The 19,717-nt window shown below is 49.0% G+C and overlaps 1 protein-coding gene across 4 annotated transcripts in view; it reads left to right on the forward strand.

Moving 5' to 3' along the window:
* SNX9 (sorting nexin 9) overlaps positions 1-5,420 on the forward strand; it is a 112,624-nt gene extending 107,204 nt beyond the window's left edge. For all 4 annotated transcript variants that reach the window (XM_055309589.1, XM_055309590.1, XM_055309588.1 and 1 more), the window contains exons 17-18: positions 1,964-2,055; positions 3,785-5,420. In XM_055309589.1, the coding sequence (XP_055165564.1) occupies positions 1,964-2,055; positions 3,785-3,832 (140 nt within the window). In that variant the 3' untranslated portion in view covers positions 3,833-5,420. The remainder of the gene's footprint in view (positions 1-1,963; positions 2,056-3,784) is intronic.
* Positions 5,421-19,717: the final 14,297 nt, after the last annotated feature.

The raw sequence follows: 19,717 nt of genomic DNA on the forward strand, positions 1-19,717 counted from the left end.
GTAAGACAGAGGTTTGTGCACAGCTAGCAGAGATTTTTTTTTTTCCTCCCCAGGGAAGTTGCTATTTTCCTAGCTAGAGAGAAATCTAAATGTGAACCACAGCTAAGCAAGTGAGAGCTGATTTAAAGTATCCTCCTAAGGGCAGCCTGGGTGGCTCAGCAGTTGAGCGTCTGCCTTTGGGCCAGGGCGTGATTCTGGAGTCACAGGATCGGGTCCCACATCGGGCTCCCTGCATGGAGCCTGCTTCTCCCTCTGCCTATGTCTTTGCCTCTCTGTGTGTGTGTGTCTCATGAATAAATGAATTTAAAAAAAAAAAAGAAAAGGTATCCTCCTAAGCCTGTTCTTTGCAGGATGCCAGTGTTAATGAAAATGAACCCATTTCCTTGACATAACTTTGAATGACAGTCTGCTTGTGTGCGTTTTTATTATTTCTTATAAACAGTTAAGATCCTTTTAAAACTCTTAATATTAGCCTATCATCATGCTGTGTTAGATTCCAAAGTTCCACTTTTAACAGTTTATAGCCTCTGTCCCCCAGGAGCACAGAATGTAAAGGGAGTTTGGACATGGCTTTTTCAAAAAAGTTTGAATGTTAGTAAAAAGATATTAATTAATTTTTACATATCCAAGTGCTTTCCAGCACACAGGAGCAGTGAACGGATTTTCCCTGTCTTGATGGACAGACAGAGCAGGCTTGGGCAAAGGAGAAAGGAGAAGGATGCTCTAGTTTGAACAAAACCATACAAAATATAATGGTACAAGATTTTATCATCTGCCTTTAGGAGTAAGATCTCCTTACAGGCTGTTGGAGAATAGGTGCTGGTAATAGTGGAGGGCCTGGAGAGCCAGACAGAAGAGCCTAGACTTGATGTAGACATTAAAAAACCATTAAAACATTGATGGTGGGAGGCGGGGGGTACACTGCTGAGAGAGGTGGGAGAGCCTGGGGGGGGGGGGCAGACGGTAATCGGAAAGCCCACGCAGAAAACTGCTGCTTCTGTGGCCCAAGAGTTCCAAGCCTGAACAAGACCTGGTGCTCGTTTGCAGGCTTTTCCAGGGAATAGCCCTCAGGACTAGGTAGTGAGCGGGACACAGAATGTCCGGAAGGCTTCCTTGAATGAAGATCTGGCTTCTGAAGGGTTCGAAATGGGGGATTTGGCTTCAAACTTGTGTTTGAAGTTATCCAAACAGATAAATGAGAAACTTTATACAACTTCAGATAACATAAAACTTAGGACGGTGCCCTCTCTGTAGGAATTTATGCCTGCAGCTGGCTCTCTAGGTGCGCAGAATCAGGGAAGAGGCAGGTGGAGGTGTGATGAGGCCAGAGTTGGTATGGGGTGGGGTAGGGTACTGAGAGACAAATTCCATAAGGGAGTCATCTGGAGTCAGTACATTCAGCAGAGTTGAAGATCCGCTCACCTGGTAAGAGGTTGGGTTCTGGGAGCCCTACTGCCCAGGGCAGTGAAGCTCCATACAGGAGAGGGTCTTCCCCTGTGCCCAGCCATCCGTATAGCCTTTCTCAGGCTCCTGAGACACCTGCCCAGGCAGCCGCTGTGCAAGAAGGAACGGGGCAGGGCCTGCCAGGTGCCTTGCCGGGTCCTGCCTACAGATGCCACATCCTACAGATGCACATAGGCGTCTGCAGAGGGTAACCACCACGCCGACCTGCTGCTTCACTGGTGCTGTGAGAACCATGTGCACACATGAGGGATTGTGTGCACTGGGTCTCAGAGTATCTGATAGGCAAGTCAACAAAAAATTGCCCCTCTACTGGAAAGTATTGTTGGCCACGACAGTTCAGGTTATTTTTCTAGCCTCTTTATAAAGTGATTTGTCAAGAACTGGCACTGCCCCAAAGCCAGCGAGACTAAACCAGTTGATGACTCATCACAACCCAGAACCCCCGGTGTTGTCTGCTGCAGTTCAGGGGTACTGATTGATATCTTGGTTTTGGTTGCAGCTGAGATGAATCACTTCCATAGCAACCGGATCTATGACTACAACAGTGTCATCCGCCTGTACCTGGAGCAACAAGTGCAGTTCTATGAAACAGTAAGTTGGCCACCCCTCCTGGGCATATTACACATGTGTGCACACACACACACACACAGGAGAATCCATGGTCACTTAACCTTGACCATATAAAGTTAATCTGTTTGTAATTTTAATCCTGAGTAATAAACAAAAGGTTGGTTATTGGGCAGGGTTTTTTTTTTTTTTTCTTTAATCCCTTTTAATTATATCTGCCTTTTCCTTTTTGAATCACACTGGGTTAAAAAAGGTTTCTCTTTAGGAAGAAGGGGCACTGGAAGCTGGTTGTGAGGTCCCTAGGAGCCCTTCCCAGGAGGTTCCCTACCCCCACATCCTCTCTCTGCCTGGGGACAGTGAATGACAGGAGGCCCCTGGCTCTGCGGGCTCTCAGCTGGGGATGGAGCCTGGCACCACGGGCAGGCTTCATGAATGAGGTTTCATTGTGCATCAAAGGAACTTCAGAAAGAAAATGAGAGAAAGGAACCTCAAATATCTTCATTTAGGAAACGGTCCCAAAAATGTAAACTTTTATACCCTGCCTAGTAATGTGGTTGCTTACCAGAGTGTACAGACAACAAAGATGTAGCACACAAGCAGAAACTGAGACCTCTGAAGGCAAGCTCTGTATGATCGACCATGTGGTAGCTGCCGAGTTTCTCACGGAGTGTTCCACTATTTCCATGATATTGTCTCACATCCGTTCAGGGTGATGGTAGGCAAGCCCCAAACTCACATCCGTGCCTGTGTCATCTTTTGGCAAGACAGTGCAGAAAATGTGTGTCTCCAACAGCAGATTCTTAAAAAGGAGCTGCGATTAGTGTGCTTATGTGTGTGACTTGTGTGTCAGGAGCAGCTGGTTTTGGAGCTGAGTTCCCAGAATTCCCTTCAGCATTCTTAGCCTTGTAGCATGTGGTTCCTGGGCTCTCTCTGTATGAACTGGCGCCACTCTATCGATGCCCCTCATGTATTAGGGTCGCAGATTGCATTTGTTCTACATGGAAAGATAATTGAAGGGCACCTCTTAAAATTCTGACAATGTTAATTTGTTAGATAATCTCCAGCCCAGTGAGGTTTAATCATCGATGACATTGTGACTCAAAATAGAAAACCATGCATTTAATCAGTTCCTGTTAGAGGTAACAGTTTTATGAGAAAGTAACCCTTAAATACTAAAATTTGCATACTTGTTCATGGAGCAAGCATTTCTTGAGCCCCTGTTATGTACTAAGCACTTAACTCCAGATACTTAGGCTCCATGAACAGCCACAGCCTCTGTGTCCTAGGGGAACATGTGGTCCCCTGGGGAAGGCACGGGTACATTGCCGCAGCCACAGTAGAGCCCTGGCTTTGGAACGGTGTACCGTCTACACAGCACATACTAGCAGCAGGAGGCATGCTTGGGGGTCCACGGGTACCCAAGAAGACAGGGGGAATCTAGGCAAGCCTGAAACCCACACCCCCTCACTCACTGAGGAAGAAATGCCTGGTCTGGAAATACTGCTGCTCAGCGAGGCAGGGGCTGGAAAGAGGGGGGGCTTCCTGCAAGCTGGGGCCATGGCCCCTGGCAGCACCAGCTGGGGCTTGGGGGGGGTCCCCCCAGCTGGTTGGTACTGGAAGAGTCTAGAAACACAGCCCAGTTAAAAGCATCTGAAATGTTTGCCATGTCTAACTTGCAAGAGATGGAAGCAGTAGACGATCATGAAGTCCTGGCAGGAGTGGTGTCTCAGGATTGTTTTTGTTTCTTCACCAGATTGCAGAAAAGCTGAGGCAGGCCCTTGGCCGCTTCCCAGTCATGTAGACCAGAACAGAAAATGACGAGAACTCCGAAGTGCTTCTTTCTGACTTTGGGCAATGCAATTTAATATTTTTCCCCCCTTCTGCAAAAACAAAAAGGAAAGAACGAACGAAAACCAAAAAGAAACAGAGTTGCAAAAAACTGCATCTATTTTATTAACAAACCTAAATGAACACATCGGTTACTTAGGGACAGTTGTCTCTGGCTCATTTCCACATCCATTATTTAAAACAATGGAAATTGTCTCTATTTTTGGAAAGTACTTAAAGTTATCAGAATTTTGAATGGAAAATTAGGGGTTTCCCCCACTGATATTTTACATAAAATTGTGATTTTTACATCGTCCATGATCTTCTGGTTCTTACCCAATGTCAGATGATTACTAATTGCTTTCTTAAAAATATGAAATATGCCGGGATAAAAAAATATATATGTTTGTATATTTTTATAACTCTTTTCAGTCCTGTGGGACACCTGTCTACTTAGGAAAATCTACATGCCTTTCACGGATGTATTTATGACTCCAGTGCTTACGTTTCCAGGAGAGAGGAAGCCAGGAGAGGGGCTCCTAGGGCCGCTCCTCACCGGCAGCGGCTCACAGTCACTGTCCCCCTTTCCCCAGGAACATTGCTGAGCGTCCCCTTCTGTGCAGAGGGCTTGCTCCCTGGCACCCCCTTCCCAGGCATAGTTCTGGCCAGAAGGAATATGCTGGAGAAGTAGGGCTCTGACTCTGCTCCCAGGGCTGGGCTGACCCTGGTGCTCGGGAAAGAGTGGTCCCCGGGACAAACATGCTCCCCACAGCTCTCACCTCGAATGGAAGTCTCAGTCTATCCAGTCAGACGTGATGAGAAATGGGTGTGAGAGCGTAATTTGCTCCTCGCTTCAGAAGGGAGACCAGCGGGCCAAGGCTATTATCTGAAAAGATGAAAAACCCAGCTCAGTAGACCTCTCCGTCCCCACCAAATGGAAAAGTTTAGGGACCGATATAAGGGTGACAACCTGAATAATGCACAGTGATCCCTAGAGCTTTTATGTTCAAGAAGTACGGAGTGATGTTCCTCGTGACTGCACCCTAAACGTCAGAGTTGTCCTGACCACTAGGACTCCAGTAAACGGCATAAAGCCAGACACCATCTTCATAGACTGTCCGCTTTCCATCTGAACACACACTATCTTGCCTGCTGGCGAGCGTGTCCGTCCACAGTTGCCTTACGACAGTACCCACACTGCTTTCATTTTCCTGACCTACCGATTATAGTATAGAAAATGGAAAGTTTGGGCCCACACAAATAAAATGAAACCAAAAAATAAGTAGAAGAGGAAATCAGACGAACATGAATATGAGAATTTCTTGTTCTTTAATATCACGGGTTTTGTTGACGTTTTATAAGTAATTTTCCCTACTTGATTTTTCTTTTATAAAATCTCATAGAACAATGTTTATGATACAACCATTTAATATATGTACAAATTGTAAAGAATATGTATAAATGTTTTACACAAATGTAAGAGCATGTAGAAGCCAACATATAAATAAATTGTTTAAAAAAAAAACCTGTACAGTAAATTCTGAAAGCACTTTTTCAAAACACTTTTTGGTGTTTGTGTGATTTTTTTTCCCTTCCTTTCCTCTTTTCTTTTCTTTCTTGGATAATTGCCTCTTGTTTCCAGCTCCTGAAAATGGTCTAGGTAATGAATTTTTACCCAATACCTAATTCTCCTGATATAAATTAATAATTGAATTTCCTGAGTCAGAGTCCCCAATCCTGGAAACGTGTCATAATCACCAGAGAGCGAGCTGTAAGAAACAGATACTGATGCCCATGTCAAGTGTATAAGGGATCCGTAGAGAAGCAACCGATGGGGTGTGCGTGTTCCTTAATTGATGTTTGCTCTTTTCCATATCCTGTAACTTAATTCTATGGTGTAAAAGTCTTATGTTACAAGAAAAGAGTAAGAGAGGAAAGAAATCAGATATTAGCTTTATATACACACACTGGTATTCAAACAAAAGGAGAAAGGACGGCTGAAATCCTTTTCTTGGGCACTCAGCAGTGGCTGTGGCCAAGTCAGCCTTGGTGAGTGGAGTGTATGTTGCTGAGCCCACGCATAACCTCCATCCCTGCCACCATGGCACTTTGTTCGTGAACCCACCGGGATGTGACCGGGGAGGCTGGAGAGAGAGACTGACTGGTCTCCACAGAATGAATCATCCTATCCACTTGATTATTAAAATCCTCTTCTGCCAAGGTCACCCTTTGGTGGGCATTTATGGGACACAAATATCTTCACTTTTTTGAGGACGGGTCTATCCACATTCCACTTCCCCACATTTCTCTCTCACCAGTAGTCCAGTTGATTTCAGGTATCTGACCTGAAACCGTGGCCACAGCCCAAGAATGGATAGATCATCACCCGCGAGGCCATTTCTCTTCCCAAGCGAAGTGAACAGCCTGGTGCACTGCTCGATGTTCTGCCCACTGGGAGGATTTCCCTTCACCGTGTCCTTTAGGGATTCCTGGGGAGGGGCTGTGGTGCTGGGGCTGTCTGCTTCAGGTGGTGTCTGAAGACCTTGCAGAACCATCTATAAACCGGGCCCGAGTCTTCTCTCCCTCTGTCAGCTGATCTTTGAGAACTCTCCACGCAGCCACAGGTCAGGCTAGGAGAGAGAAGATGGTGTAGCGGTAGTGGGGACTGTGGGCATTTGGGTAACTTCTTTGTGCCCATAGGGCCTGCTCGGGCCTGATCATATATGTACCACTTCCATTTGATGATGGAGTGCTGCCATGTGTGCCCAACTTCATGGCCCGATGGGTCAGATAATACCCAGTTCACAATGGGCAGCTCGGGTGTCACCACCTAACTTGGGGCCCATGGATAAGCATTTAGGCTACACTAAGGCCAAGAGCTGTTTCTCACAAGGAGAGTAGTTATCTGGAGGGGGGATGGCAAGGCTTTGCTCCAGAATCCTAAGAGCCTGCTTTATTCCTCACCTCTAGGGCCCTGCCAAAGGCTCCAGAAGGGATCCCTGTCTGCTGTGACATTTCAGGTGCCATTGAATGTGCTGGAACCTATGGCCCCTGCCTGAGAGCAGAGTAGCTTGCACAGCAGCCTGGACCTGTTGTGAAGCTTCTCTTATTCTGGGCCCCACACCAAGTATCTGTGCATCCTGTGGCCTAGTCGATGATACCTTCCATACGTTCTGATTTAATTGGTGTGAGGAAGGGGCCAGGAAAATGAAAAAGGAATCCAAGGAAAAAAGATGACATGAGGTATTCAGAAAAATGGTAGCTGACTGCAAGCCAGGAAAAGTGAAAGGAATTTGAAAGTGAAAAATTATCCATTGAATGTTGATACTTGGAAGATTCTCCTTCGAGTGGCAAAATTTTAATGACCTCGTGTAGATTTCTCCGTGGATTCAAACACATCGTGTGGTTCTTATATGTTGACTTTTTTTTATTTGCATCAACCTTTGGCTATCCCAGAAGAGCTATAGATACAGAATAATTTATAATATTTACAGATCTTGACCCTGTAAGAATCAGTATTTGGAGAGGAGAGGTAAAAGCACGGCGCAAGGATAGATCAGTCTCCTTGTTGAGCAAGAGACCCTGGTTGCCTACCACCAGGAATGGCAGTCCCAGGATGCCAGCCCCCTGGAGGATTCACAGTTGCCAAGAAGACACGACTCAGGCACTGGATGGAAGCCTTTACTCACAAAGATCAGCTTCAGGGCAGCCCTGGTGGCTCAGCGGTTTAGCGCCGCCTTCAGCCCAGGGCGTGATCCTGGAGACCCAGGATCGAGTCCCACGTCAGGCTCTCTGCATGGAGCCTGCTTCTCCCTCTGCCTGTGTCTCCGCCTCTCATTCTCTCTCTGTGTTTCTATGAATAAAATCTTTAAAAGAAAAAAAAAAAGATCAGCTTCAGTAATGAGTGTCGGTCCCCAATGGCCAGTGGGTCTCCTACTGCCACAGGGTCTCCTACTGCCTCAGGTGTAGGGAGACGGTCTGCGCACACCCGACTCATACAGCAGGTGAAGGACCCTGGCCCTCCCCGCTGGGAGTAGATAGAGCAGAGGGGTTGACCAGGTGCCGCATGACACACTTCAAAACAAAGAAATACACATCAGGCCTGGAACAAGCCAAGACAGCCCCAAATAAAGAATATGCTCCTAGGTGTGTGCCTTAATTTTTTCAACGTGTTTGATTTAAAATCCTTTTCTCCGAGGAAGTAAGGAGAATTTTAGTTCCTTTGATAAGGAGGGCATTTTCCCATGGGTCTCTTGCACTCCGCCCAGCTTGGCCGGCTGTGCCAAGAACGCAGAGCCTGGACTTCTTTTGACCCGGGCCATTTCTCGGGGCTGTTTCCAGCAAGCATCCTTGATGGATGACCTGACACCTTCACGGAAGAAAAGCAGGCTTGCTCCTGCTTGCTCTGAAAGCTCCAGGCTCCTCTCCTGTAATACAGCTCATGGCATGTGCTCGCATCCCTCAGGGTCCTCTAGGCCGCCCCCCCCGCCCCCCCCCCACTTGCAAGGCAGGAAGAAGCCAGAGCTCATACTGCTGCAGCACCATGCATAATAAAGCCTGTTGTCCGCCTCACCTAAGCCTCCTGCCGGCATCCAGGACATGGTAACACTAACTCATTTGCTCATAAACAGAACAAAATCAATCCCAGACCCAGCTGTTACTTTTGTAAGAAAACATTTTTAAGGGGATCCCTGGGTGGCTCAGCAGTTTGGCACCTGCCTTTGGCCCAGGGCGTGATCCTGGGGTTCCGTGATCGAGTCCCGTGTCGGGCTCCCGGCATGGAGCCTGCTTCTCCCTCTGCCTGTGTCTCTGCCTCTCTCTCTCTCTCTCTCTCTCTCTCTCATAAATAAATTTTTAAGAGTCTTTTTAAAAAATTTCAAAACAAAAGAATAAGAAAATGAATAAAGCCACCAAAAAATACATACATCAGCATAGACTGTGAAAGGATGCGGAATAGTCTTTGACACTCCACGAGGAAACTGTATCAAAGAACAGGAGAACAAGTTGAAGTCTTAGCCAAGCAGAAAGGTTTTTTTTCCCCCAAATTTATTGAGATACAACTGACTTGTACAATACGAATTCAAGCGTGTGGTGTGGTGGCCTGGTATATGACTATATTCAGGAACATACCATCACCTCACGTCGTTCTCATTTGGTGTGTGCCAGGTGAGAAGTTTTCAGATCTACTGTCAACAACTTTCAAATACGTAATAAAGGATTGTCACCTGTCACTGCCACACCACACAGGAATATGTGAGTGCCGTTGGCAGTTCAAAGAACAGCAATGAACCACTTTGAGGACCACGAAAGCTCTGGGGAGAAGGGAGAAGAATGGCTTTAGTCAACAGTACGTTCAAAGGTCTGGAGATGGAAGTACATGATCTTAGGCAAAAAAAAAAAAAAATTCAAGGAAGCAATGGTCTGTCGGATTTGCAGGGCTCCGTGGGCGGGAAGAGAGAGACAGGTAGGGTGTGGGATTTGAATCCAGGAACCTGGGCGAGGTGAGACCAGCTGCTTTAAGCTGTGCGGTAATGTTCTATGAAAGGCCAAAGACCTGCCACTGGCTCACCCTCGCCACTGGGAGCTGCCCTGCAGAGGGAGCACCTGCAGCAGAGTCAGGGAGGCCGGGAAGTGGGGTTGGTGGTGAGTCATTAATTCTGGAGAAAAGCCACGGACTTACTGAAAGCAATGTTGGTTTTACCAGCAGGCCAGAGTCATGCACTTCTCCTCTGGGCATAAAGTGACGTCACAGCATCTGGTGGCGGACACAGAGGCCTCTCGCGGTTGGGATGCAGCCCCATCAGCTGTCCTGCGGAGGTTCTCAGCCCGAGGTAACGGTGCCTCCAGAACACATTTACTGAGGCTGTTCCTGTCCTCTGGGGAGTAGATGTCAGAGATGCTGTTGAACATCCTCCAATGCAAAGAAGAGCTGTCACAATAATATATATTTCCACCCAGAATGTCCATCGTACCCAAACTGAGAAACCCTACTTTAAGGCAAACAGACAAGGGGCGTCTGGGCGGCTCAGTTGGTCAAGTGTCCAACTCTCAGGTTCAGCTCAGGTCATGAGCTTATGGGTTGTGGGATCGAGCCCTGTGTCAGGCTCTGCACTCAGGGGGAAATCTACTTGAAGTCAGTCTCTCTCTCTCTCTCTCTCTCTCTCTCTCTTTCTCTCTCTCTCTCTCTCTGCCTCCCTGCCTCACATGCTCACTTGCTCTCTTTCTAATCTTTTAAAAACCATAAAGTTAAAAAATTTAAAAAAATAAAAAATAAATAAAAACCATAAAGTTAACAGACAATTGCTTTTTGCCTGGGGACCAATAGATGGTTTCAGGTACACACAGAAGGTGCTCAATAAATGTATATGGCCGAGGATAGGATGAAGGCCATCATCAGTAGGATCTAAAGGAGCCCAGGGTAGTGGGGGAACAGAGGTGACAGGAGATGTGCTAAGGCTAAAACCACGGCACGTGGACCAGGAAGCAAAACCCAGGCTAACAGTGAGTTTCTCTAGTGGTTCTTTGGGGGTATGATGATGAGCGACCTTTATCATAAAACTGTACTTCTCTGAACTTTTTTTTTTAAGATTTTATTTATTCATTCATGAGAGAGAGAGAGGCAGAGACACAGGCAGAGGGAGAAGCAGGCTCCATGCAGGGAACCGGATGTGGGACTCGATCCCGGGTCTCCAGGATCAGTCCCTGGGCTGAAGGTGGCGCTAAACCACTGAGCCATCCGGGCTGCCCCTTCTCTGAGCTTTTGTAAACACTGAGCTTGTATCATAAATCAAAAAAGTGTTTAAGCTCTCAGAACGCTTCCATTTCCCACGCCCTCTGCTCCCCGGATGCTCGTTAGCCCCAACAGGGTGCCGGACACCCACTCGCTCTGCACGCGCGGGCCTCGGCGCGTGCTGTTCGCTTCACCCTGGCACGGAGGAACCCGCAGAAGCGTGAAGACAGTCCTTCCCCTGGAGAAACGTGCGCTCACGTAAAGAAATCTGAATTGTGAGTCGGAGCCCGGGGAATCACCTTGAACAAGTCTTGCACACCCTCCGCTCTTGGTCCCCTCCTCCGTGGAGCGCCAGGATGGGAGCAGACGTGTCCCAAAGCCCTTCCCAGCGCCAGGATCCTCCGAGAGTCACGTGCAGAAGAGCAGGGAGGGGGCCCGAGCCCCCCCCCCAGCTTCGGCTGGGGGCAACCCCTCTCTGGTACAGCGCCCCCAGGACTTGGACAGCCCCTCTGGGACACAGTGCAGGGCTTCAGGGCAGGGCGGGTGCACCCAAGAGCCTCTGCCTTCTTCGCCTGTCAGCCCCACCGATTCCAGAGCAGGACCTGGCTGCCCGTTGCACCTGCTGCTCCAGGCACACCTCACCGGACAGGAGACAAAGGGGAGCTTGTGAGCAGATGCCATCCAGGGTGAATGTCCGGACACCTTTCTGCTCCAAATCTTCTCGATCTCAAGGCGGTCAGCAAGCATGAATGGACTCCACAAGTAGGTAACAAGGCGAATCATGCTTCTGTTCTAGAAGAGTCATTGGCCTGTTTTCATCCAAAGGGCACCAAAGGCCAGGAGTAGCACCCCTCTGCCCAGGCCTCTGCAGCCCCTTCCACATCTGGAGAGCGTTCCCCGATTCCCTTTGTCTTGGCACACCCAGGCCCTTCACAAAGGACGGCGGAGCTCCAGAACCTACTTCGCAGAGTTGGTGTCTCTTGAGTTACACGAAGGGAGACCGGTTCTCCCCAAGGTTTGTGGAGGTTCCCATGCACGCCCTGGAACCCCTGCGCCTTCCCAGCCACAGCCTCAACAACGTGGTCTCCCAGGGGAGTCCAAATTGGCTGAGACCCTTTGAGCTTATTATCTGGACATTAAATCCAGTATCATGTGATATACTCTGGCTGGAAAGCTAATCTGAAGCCTGTGGCAGACCCAGAGTGAGGCCATTCTGTCCCGGAGCTGGGGGCCAAGGCTCCCCAGCCGGATGGCCCCCCGCACCTGCTCCTTCTTCTGGGGTGAATGGGCACGCACACCTGCATCTCACTCCTGGTTTGCCTACTTGAGGTTATTTTTTTAATTGCCTCCATTCTGATTGCCACCCGTGTGTTTTTGGCAGTCAGATATTAATAGTGGTTTTCTTAGCCATTAGAATATAAATAATTTTCCAGTGAAGATGGGAAAGAAAGGGTGGTTAATAGAAAAGTGAGGGAAAAAAAAAAGAAAAGAAAAGTTAGGGCAGGGCGGCCCAGGTGGCTCAGCGGCTTAGCGCCGCCTTCAGCCCAGTGTGTGATCCTGGAGACCCGGGATAGAGTCCTGCATCAGGCTCCCTGCTTGGAGCCTGCTTCTCCCTCTGCCTGTGTCTCTGTCTCTGTCTGTCTCTCGTGAATGAATGAATAAAATCTTTAATAAAAAAAAAAAAAGGCAGCTCTGTGCTGCTTACCCTGCTTACCAGTTCCTTCCCACACAGATAAGGAAACAGTCCCAGGCTGAATTCAGTTCGCCACTTCATTTAATAAATGTTGGCTATTAGGATTACGGATTTGCCTAGACCTCAGCACAGAGGGCCACTGACAGGACAGGGGGAAGGCTGGATCCTGTCGAAAGCAGGATGGGGTCATTCACATCAGGCGGGGTCTTGGGTGAAGCAAAGGGCCTGCAGCTCCCGGTTGTCACAGGGACCAACGCCAGCTGACGACGCCCCAGAACTGATAACAGGTGGAAGGAGAGGAACTCTGCCCGGACCCAAGCCTGAGTCAATCCCTTTAAAAAAAAAAAGGTGGGGGAGGGGGGGTTGCAGCTGCCAGACTCTTCAGGCACTGACCACTTAAAAAAGGCAGCTGCCCTGGAAGGCTTTGCCTGATTGATCTGGGAACAGAACTGAGATCCTTCAGGGCTTGAACATAGTAAACAGTAAGTGCCACCAGCTGACGCAAACAGCAGGGGCCTCGACTCAACCACAGGCCCACAGCCTGACTTCAAGTTTGGTTCATTAACTTCCTACCCTCTGTGTTATCTTTTTTTTTTTTTTTAAGATTGTATTTATTTATTTGAGAGAGAGAGGAGACAAAGAAAGAACACCAGCAGGGACGCCTGGGTGGCTCAGCAGTTTGGCGCCTGCCTTCGGTCCAGGGCGTGATCCTGGAGACCTGGGATCGAGTCCCATGTTGGGCTCCCTGCATGGAGCCTGCTTCTCCCTCTGCCTTTCCCTCTGCCTCTCTCTCTGTATCTCTCATTAGTAAATAAATAAAATCTTTAAAAAAAAAAAAAAAACACCAGCAGAGGGAGAAGCAGGCTCCCCTCTGAGCAGGGAGCCCGCAGTGGGGGCTCAATCCCAGGACCCCGGGATCCTGAGCTGAAGGCAGACGCCCAACCGTCTGAGCCCCCCAGGCGCCCCCATTCCCCGTGTGATCTTGTTTGTGGTGTGACTCACCCTGTGTGCTGCTTCATGCACCGTGTAAGAAGTCGAGTCAAGCACACGGTGAAGTGTCACTGGGTCTGGAATCCCAAGCCCCCTCTACAATCATGTTATCCTCGCTATATGGTGGCAGAAAGCTGACACCATGGGGAGATCAGCTCGTGTGTGTGCCATCGCAGTGTGCTCGTGACACATAGAGACCTGACAGGCGTGTGGCAGGGACTGTGACAAGCGGCCTGGGCTCTGGGCTGACAATCTGGCCTTCCTTTGGCAGTAGCGGGCATCCGGCAGGCCCGGGTTTGCACTTGTCGCAGCTCCCTGGGCCTACTGAGAAGAGAAGGGGTTTGTGGGACCAGCCTGACCCCCTACCCCAGGCCAGGCCTCCCACCTCCCGGCTGATGCCTGTGTTCCGACGTCTCACAGTCTGGCCAGTGACCATCCGGCCTCCTTCCCTTCCTGTGCAGCTTCTGGATGCTGCCTGGGCTCCTGAGCTCTGGGGACTGGGTCACGATCCTCACACAGTGTCCTCATGTGAGTACAGGCCACCACTCAGCACAGCCAGTCTTGTCTTTTTTAGGGGACACACCCCTGGGGCTCACTTCCTGGTGGCCCCCACTCCCACTGTCCCTGCACCCCCATCTCCAGAGACGACTCCTCCTCACCTGCCCTTCCCATCCTGGCCCCCTCAACTTGGCAAGACCACAAACCTCACCTTGGTCCCCCTCCCCTCCTGGGTCTGGCATCTGCATGCAGGCAGTGATCTGGGGCGCATGTGGGGCTCGGCTCCACTTTTTCTCATCTCTGGGGATCAAAGTCCTACCCCACCTGCTGTCTCATGTCTAAAGCCATTTTTCATATATTCTATCCATTTTTCTCCTCATCAAAGGAGGGGTAACTGCCCTCTAGTACTCCCACCGTCATTGCTAAAAGTAGAAAGCGTATTGTTTATTTTCAAAATCGAAGGCCAGGGTCATGGAGAGTACTTGGCACGCACATCCCCCAAACTGTATTTTGCTTTGGAGCGGGTTCCAGGAGACTCTGTGAAACCACCTAAAAGCATAAAGTTGAACAAAACCCCAAAAGGTTGCACTAACGCTTCAGTGAGGCACATTTTCTTAAATTAATTAATTTTATTTATTTATTTATTTATTTATTTATTTATTTATTTATTTATTTATTTATTTTTAATATTTTATTTCTTTATTCATGAGACACACACAGAGAGAGGCAGAGACACAGGCAGAGGGAGAAGCAGGCTTCCTGCAGGGAGCCCGACGTGGGACTCAATCCCAGGACCTCGGGATCATGACCTGAGCTAAAGGCAGACTCTCAACTGCTGAGCCTGGTGCAGTTTTAAACGGCGTATCCTTTTCGCTCGCTCTCTTTGGCAAACTCCCCACCTCCCTCTTAGCCCTTCATTTCAGGGACCTGGGACCACCCCTGAAAACGTGGCTAAGGAGGCTGGCAGCAAGTCCAGGATTCCTGTGGAATCCCCCTAGATCCCGTATTTCCCCTCCTGGGGTGGGGGCCGCAGCTTTGAAGGCCTTGACCTGCTGTAGCCTCCCCTGCAAAGCCACAGAGCTACCGCTCCTCCTCTCCCAAACTCTGACCCACGCTGTGTTAGGCCTGCGAAGCCAGTGGTGGACGGTGGACAACACCTGCAGGAGGCGTTGCGTAGTTTACTACGTGGGGGCTCCCCCCTCCCTCCAGGCCCGCTGATGCACCACGCTTCCCCATCTCCAGAAAACCAGGCCCCCCCCACATGCGTTGCTGTGGCCAAAGAGCCACGTGCAGGTGGAAGCACGGGTTTGCTGGTTGGTGTCCCCCCAGCTCTTCCCCGCAGCCCACGGGGACGAATGGAGGAGGTGCTGGCATCAAGGAGCTGAAGGGTGCAAGCAGCTGGGAACACGGAGCCAACACACGGAGGGGAGGCGGCTTGGGGAGCTGCTGCCCCCGCGCCCCGACCCCCCCCCCAGAGAATTTTCATGAGCGAGAAATAACCCCTGCCACGTGGAGCCCCTGAGATTGGAGTCGTGTCCTGTGTAGCACGAGCCACGCCGCGTCCCCCGGGCCAATGCAGTCGCTCCTTACCGAGCAGGAGTGGGGGGTCGCCCTCCCCGGAACAGGGGTCTAGAGATGCGTTGGCTTTAAGGAAGCAGGCGTGTTTGAAAATGTACCGTTTGGAAAACTCTCAACCTACCTAAAGATAAAGAGTGGGAAGAAGCAAAACAGAACAAAAACTTACAAAAGCAAAGAAGTCACTTCTGTGAGATTGAGTTCCTTCTGCTCAAGTGTTCAGATCACTCCAGACAGACGGATCCATCGTCGTTCAGAGGGGCTTGTTCTCCTCTCGCCACTCATCTAAACAGGACGGAAACCGGATTCCTACAAACCGTAGGCATATACCTCCACTTGCAGAAGTGTTGCCCCCCGTTCCCCTCCTCGAGGAATTAAAGTTTTTCTGGACGAGCACTCCACTCTTTAACCTCTTCTTTGGGTAACATTAACTGCATTTTCTAGTGCCTTGGAAATTTCTTTGTAGTTAAGATTTACTTCCCTGCCACCTTTTAAAGATACTTGTTTAGCAGCTTTTCCTAACTTGCTCCTTTTTTTTCTTTTCTTTTTTTTTTTTTTTCCTAACTTGCTTCTAAAATAGGACTTCTTGGCCTTGTGGTCCATGTAATACCGGGGGTTGGATCAATGAACTATAGCCGGGGCGCAGGGGTGCAAGGACACCCGGCTCCGGGGCCCCCAGACAGACCAGGTTCAGCCACTCGCCGCAGAGGAACCCCAAAGGCAGAGAAACAAGTGAGGGTGGAACCAGAGAGGGATTTGTTTGAGGGAGCCCAATGCTGGGAAGACAGCAGACCTGCATCTCAAAGACAGTCTCCAAAGTGCTGAAGGTACGTCCAGGTTCATAGAAAGAAAATGTGGGGCGAAGGTGCGCGGGCATGAGCAGGCGGGCCGTGGGGGTCAAGTCCATCCTCGTCGTGGAGCCAATCGTGGGGGGGGTCCTGCTGGCTCAGGGTGGCCTCGTTGCTTGAGGGGGTAGTTTCAGTTCCCACCAGGGGAGGCTTTGCCCACAGACAGGGTCTTCTGCTTTAGCTGAGAGATCAGCTGGAAAGAAGAACCCAACTAGAAAGTCTGAGGTCAAAAGGGAGGCAGCCAAGATCCTCTTTCAGAATCACATGTGACTGTAGGGATATTATCCATGCACATGTTTTCCATTTTTCTGGGGAAAGAGGCTTGTACTTTTCATCATCTTCTTAAAGGTACGGGGTGACTCAGTGAAGGACTCAGAGCTACTGCTTTAAAGACAAAGTCGATTTCCTCATCTATCCAGACCGGCTCACAAGTCATGCGCCACGTCCTGGTCTCAGGCCTGAGACTGCTTCCAAGGTTCTCTTACCCTTTCCTTATGACCCAGGGACTGAAGGGATGCCACGAAGAGGGACGGGGGGATCATCTCACACGTGGACGGGAGGGCGTTGCCACGTGGCCCTCGAAGCTTCCAGCCGGTTCCCCCATCACCTGTCTGACCCAGAATTTGAGTCGGTGCAGCTGGTGCAGCTGGTGCAGCTGGCATGGAAAGCACCAGGGGCCCCTGACCCTCAGAACCTCTGTGGTCAGTGGTCAAAGATCTGCTGTCACCCTGCGGCCCGAGGAGGGGAGCAAGAAGTAGCTGAGCCTCGAGGAGAAAGGAGAGGGTCCTTCTGCTGTAGGAACGTACGTCCTTTCAGAGTCCACTGCCCTGTGGCTGCCAGCAGGGTGTGAGGCTTTCAGAGGAAGGGCTTTGGGAAGGAGGGAGAAGGTGGTGGCAGAGAGAAGGGAAGTAGAGGGCAGGAAAGAGAATGGAAAAAAAACAAAAGCCTACCCCCCCCCCCCCCCCCCCCCCCCGCCGGCTTGTCTTGTCCATATTCTAGTTTAGAGAAGTAGGAGCAGCCCCGGTGGTGAGGGGGGGAGGTGAAAGGCAGGAAGCAGGTGGAGCTTGGAAACAGCTCTGAGCCTGCAGACATTGCTGGTCTGGAGGCTTCAGGGGAGCCAGAGGGGGAGCCGCCACTGATCTCTAACATAAATGTGCTTCGAAGCACAAACTCTGGGGGCATGTTTATAGCTCTTGGGACACACGGGGGGCTCAGTTGGTTGAGCATCTGACTCTTGGTTTCCGCTCAGGTCATGATCTCAGGGTCATGGGATCAAGGCCTGCATCGGGTTCTGCACTCAGCCAGGGGTCTGCTTGAGGATTCTCTCTCCTTCTGCCCCTCCTACTTGTGCTCTCTCTAAAAGTAAATAAATAAATAAATATTTAAAAAAAGAAAAAGAAAAAGCCATGTCTTTATTGAGAAGCAAACAGAATACCTCTTCTAACAAGGAATCCTTTAGGAAACTCTAGAAATAAGGACCTTAGAGGAATAGGAGCCAAGTGACCTGGGGTCACAGCTCCCTTTTACTTTCTCTTGCTCACTGAACTAACAGATCCTTTCTTAGTTCTTATTTTGGTTACATCTTTCGTGGATTCACATTGAGTTTTGTGGTTAAAACAGTCACGTGGCTCGATCTGAGAAAGGCTTTCGTGTTTATTCAGTTGCGGTGAGCCTTGTCGTCCATGCTCCCTGTAGAAACATGTCTGTGGGTACGGGGACAAGGTAGCCTTCCTGCTTCTAGAGCTATGCTGACAATACCAGTGATCGGGGCCTTACTCAGCAAATGAGGACAAACACTCCAGCCTGCTGAATTCATCAGCAGCACAGTAGAAAAATAAGTTCTCTCAAAGAGAAAATACAAAATCAGAGGCAGTATACCTAACAGAAAACAAAACAAAACAAAACAAAAACCACAGGGTGAGAAATCCAGAGATCCAGTGTCTAATAGCAAGTTCTATCAGAGCTTCAGTGTCTTGTAGCAAATCAGAAATCATTCCTGTCCTTTCCACTGCATAATTGCCTTAGGAGGAAAGAAATGACATATGGAAAAAATTAAAATAACATAACTATTCCTAAGGCAGCATTAAGCCTTATGCCAAAATAACAACAAGACTGATCATCAGATGCTAGCTGTTCTCGAGACTTGAGACACTACTGGCCAGCCAAACCCAAACCCATTCATTCCCACTTCCTTTTTTCTCTTGTCCATCTCAACCAAATGGACAGGAAAAGTCCCCATTGCAGCATATGCCATGTGACACAGTTCTGGCCAATGAAACTTAAGTGGAAATTTGTTGGTGGGTTCTGGAGAAAATCGTTTGCCTTTTTCTTATAAAAGAGAAAGAGCTGATTTGGATTCCTCTTTTTGTTCTACCTTGAATATCCATGTGATGGCTAGAGCCGAAGCAGCCATTTCATGATCATGAGGACAACAGGCCAAAATCCTAATGATAAAGATAGGTTGGGTCTGAGGACCCAGAGAGGGCCCACCAGAACCAGCAAAGAGGGTCCTTGGCTTTGTGCAACATAGGAATCAAATACGAGCTGAAAAAGTAAAAGCGGAGTTTATTGAATAGCATAAGTGACAGGTAGAGAATAGCAGGTGGGGTGTCTGGGAGACTTGGAAAGGATAGGAAAATGAGTTCCTGTCATTTGGGGGCTATGGGTTTATATTGGAAAAGGGGTCTAGGATACATATTTCTTCAGGAATCCAGGATAGGGTCTGATTAAAGGTGAGTGACTAAATAATAGGGTGTTATTTTATAAATCACTGAAGGTAGGGGGTATTGATGCCAGTGTAGGCTGAGGTTTGTTCAAAATTAATGTTCTAGAACATGTTTGGGAACCGGCTTTTCTTAGATGTGATTGGTGTTGGGAGCCTAGGACAAAAACTCGGAGAATGATTAATTCTCTTGCTTCCCCATTAGAGTGGGAACATAGCTTCTCTGGTTTTTCATCAGAAATAAAGAACATGAGTAGTCTATAGGCACTTGCAGGGAAACAGTAGAGATGGGACTTCCTAACATGGAGTCACTTCAGCTTCTCTACCTCACTAAGAATTATGGTATAGAAAGAGCTGAGAGCTGCTGGCCTGGCTCTAGATGACGTCCCTTGAGAGTCCTGGCTCATTTAAGACTTTTATTTTTTTTTTTATTTTTTTTTCATTTAAGACTTTTAGAGTTGAGTTTTCTGTTGCTTCCGCCAAAACCTTCCAAAGTACCCCTGACACACCGGCTGCATATGTTATTACTGGAAGATTTAATGAATTGCAAAAGGGAATGACCATGAAATGATCCAAAGTTTCCTATACTTTTCAAAACTAACTGTATGATGAAACAAAATTTAAGAGCAAATGATTTAAGAATTTATATTTTGAGGGGCGCCTGTGTGGCTCAGTTGGGTAAGTGTCTGACTCTTGGTTTTGGCTCAAGTCATGATCTCAGGGTCCTGGAACCCAGTCCCTAGTCAGGCTTCCCACTCGGCAGGGAGTCTGCTTCTCCATCTCCTTCTGCGCCTCCTTCTCCT

This window comes from Nyctereutes procyonoides, unplaced genomic scaffold (genome assembly GCF_905146905.1).
Source record: "Nyctereutes procyonoides isolate TBG_1078 unplaced genomic scaffold, NYPRO_anot_genome, whole genome shotgun sequence".
In the NCBI taxonomy this organism is placed as follows: domain Eukaryota; kingdom Metazoa; phylum Chordata; class Mammalia; order Carnivora; family Canidae; genus Nyctereutes; species Nyctereutes procyonoides.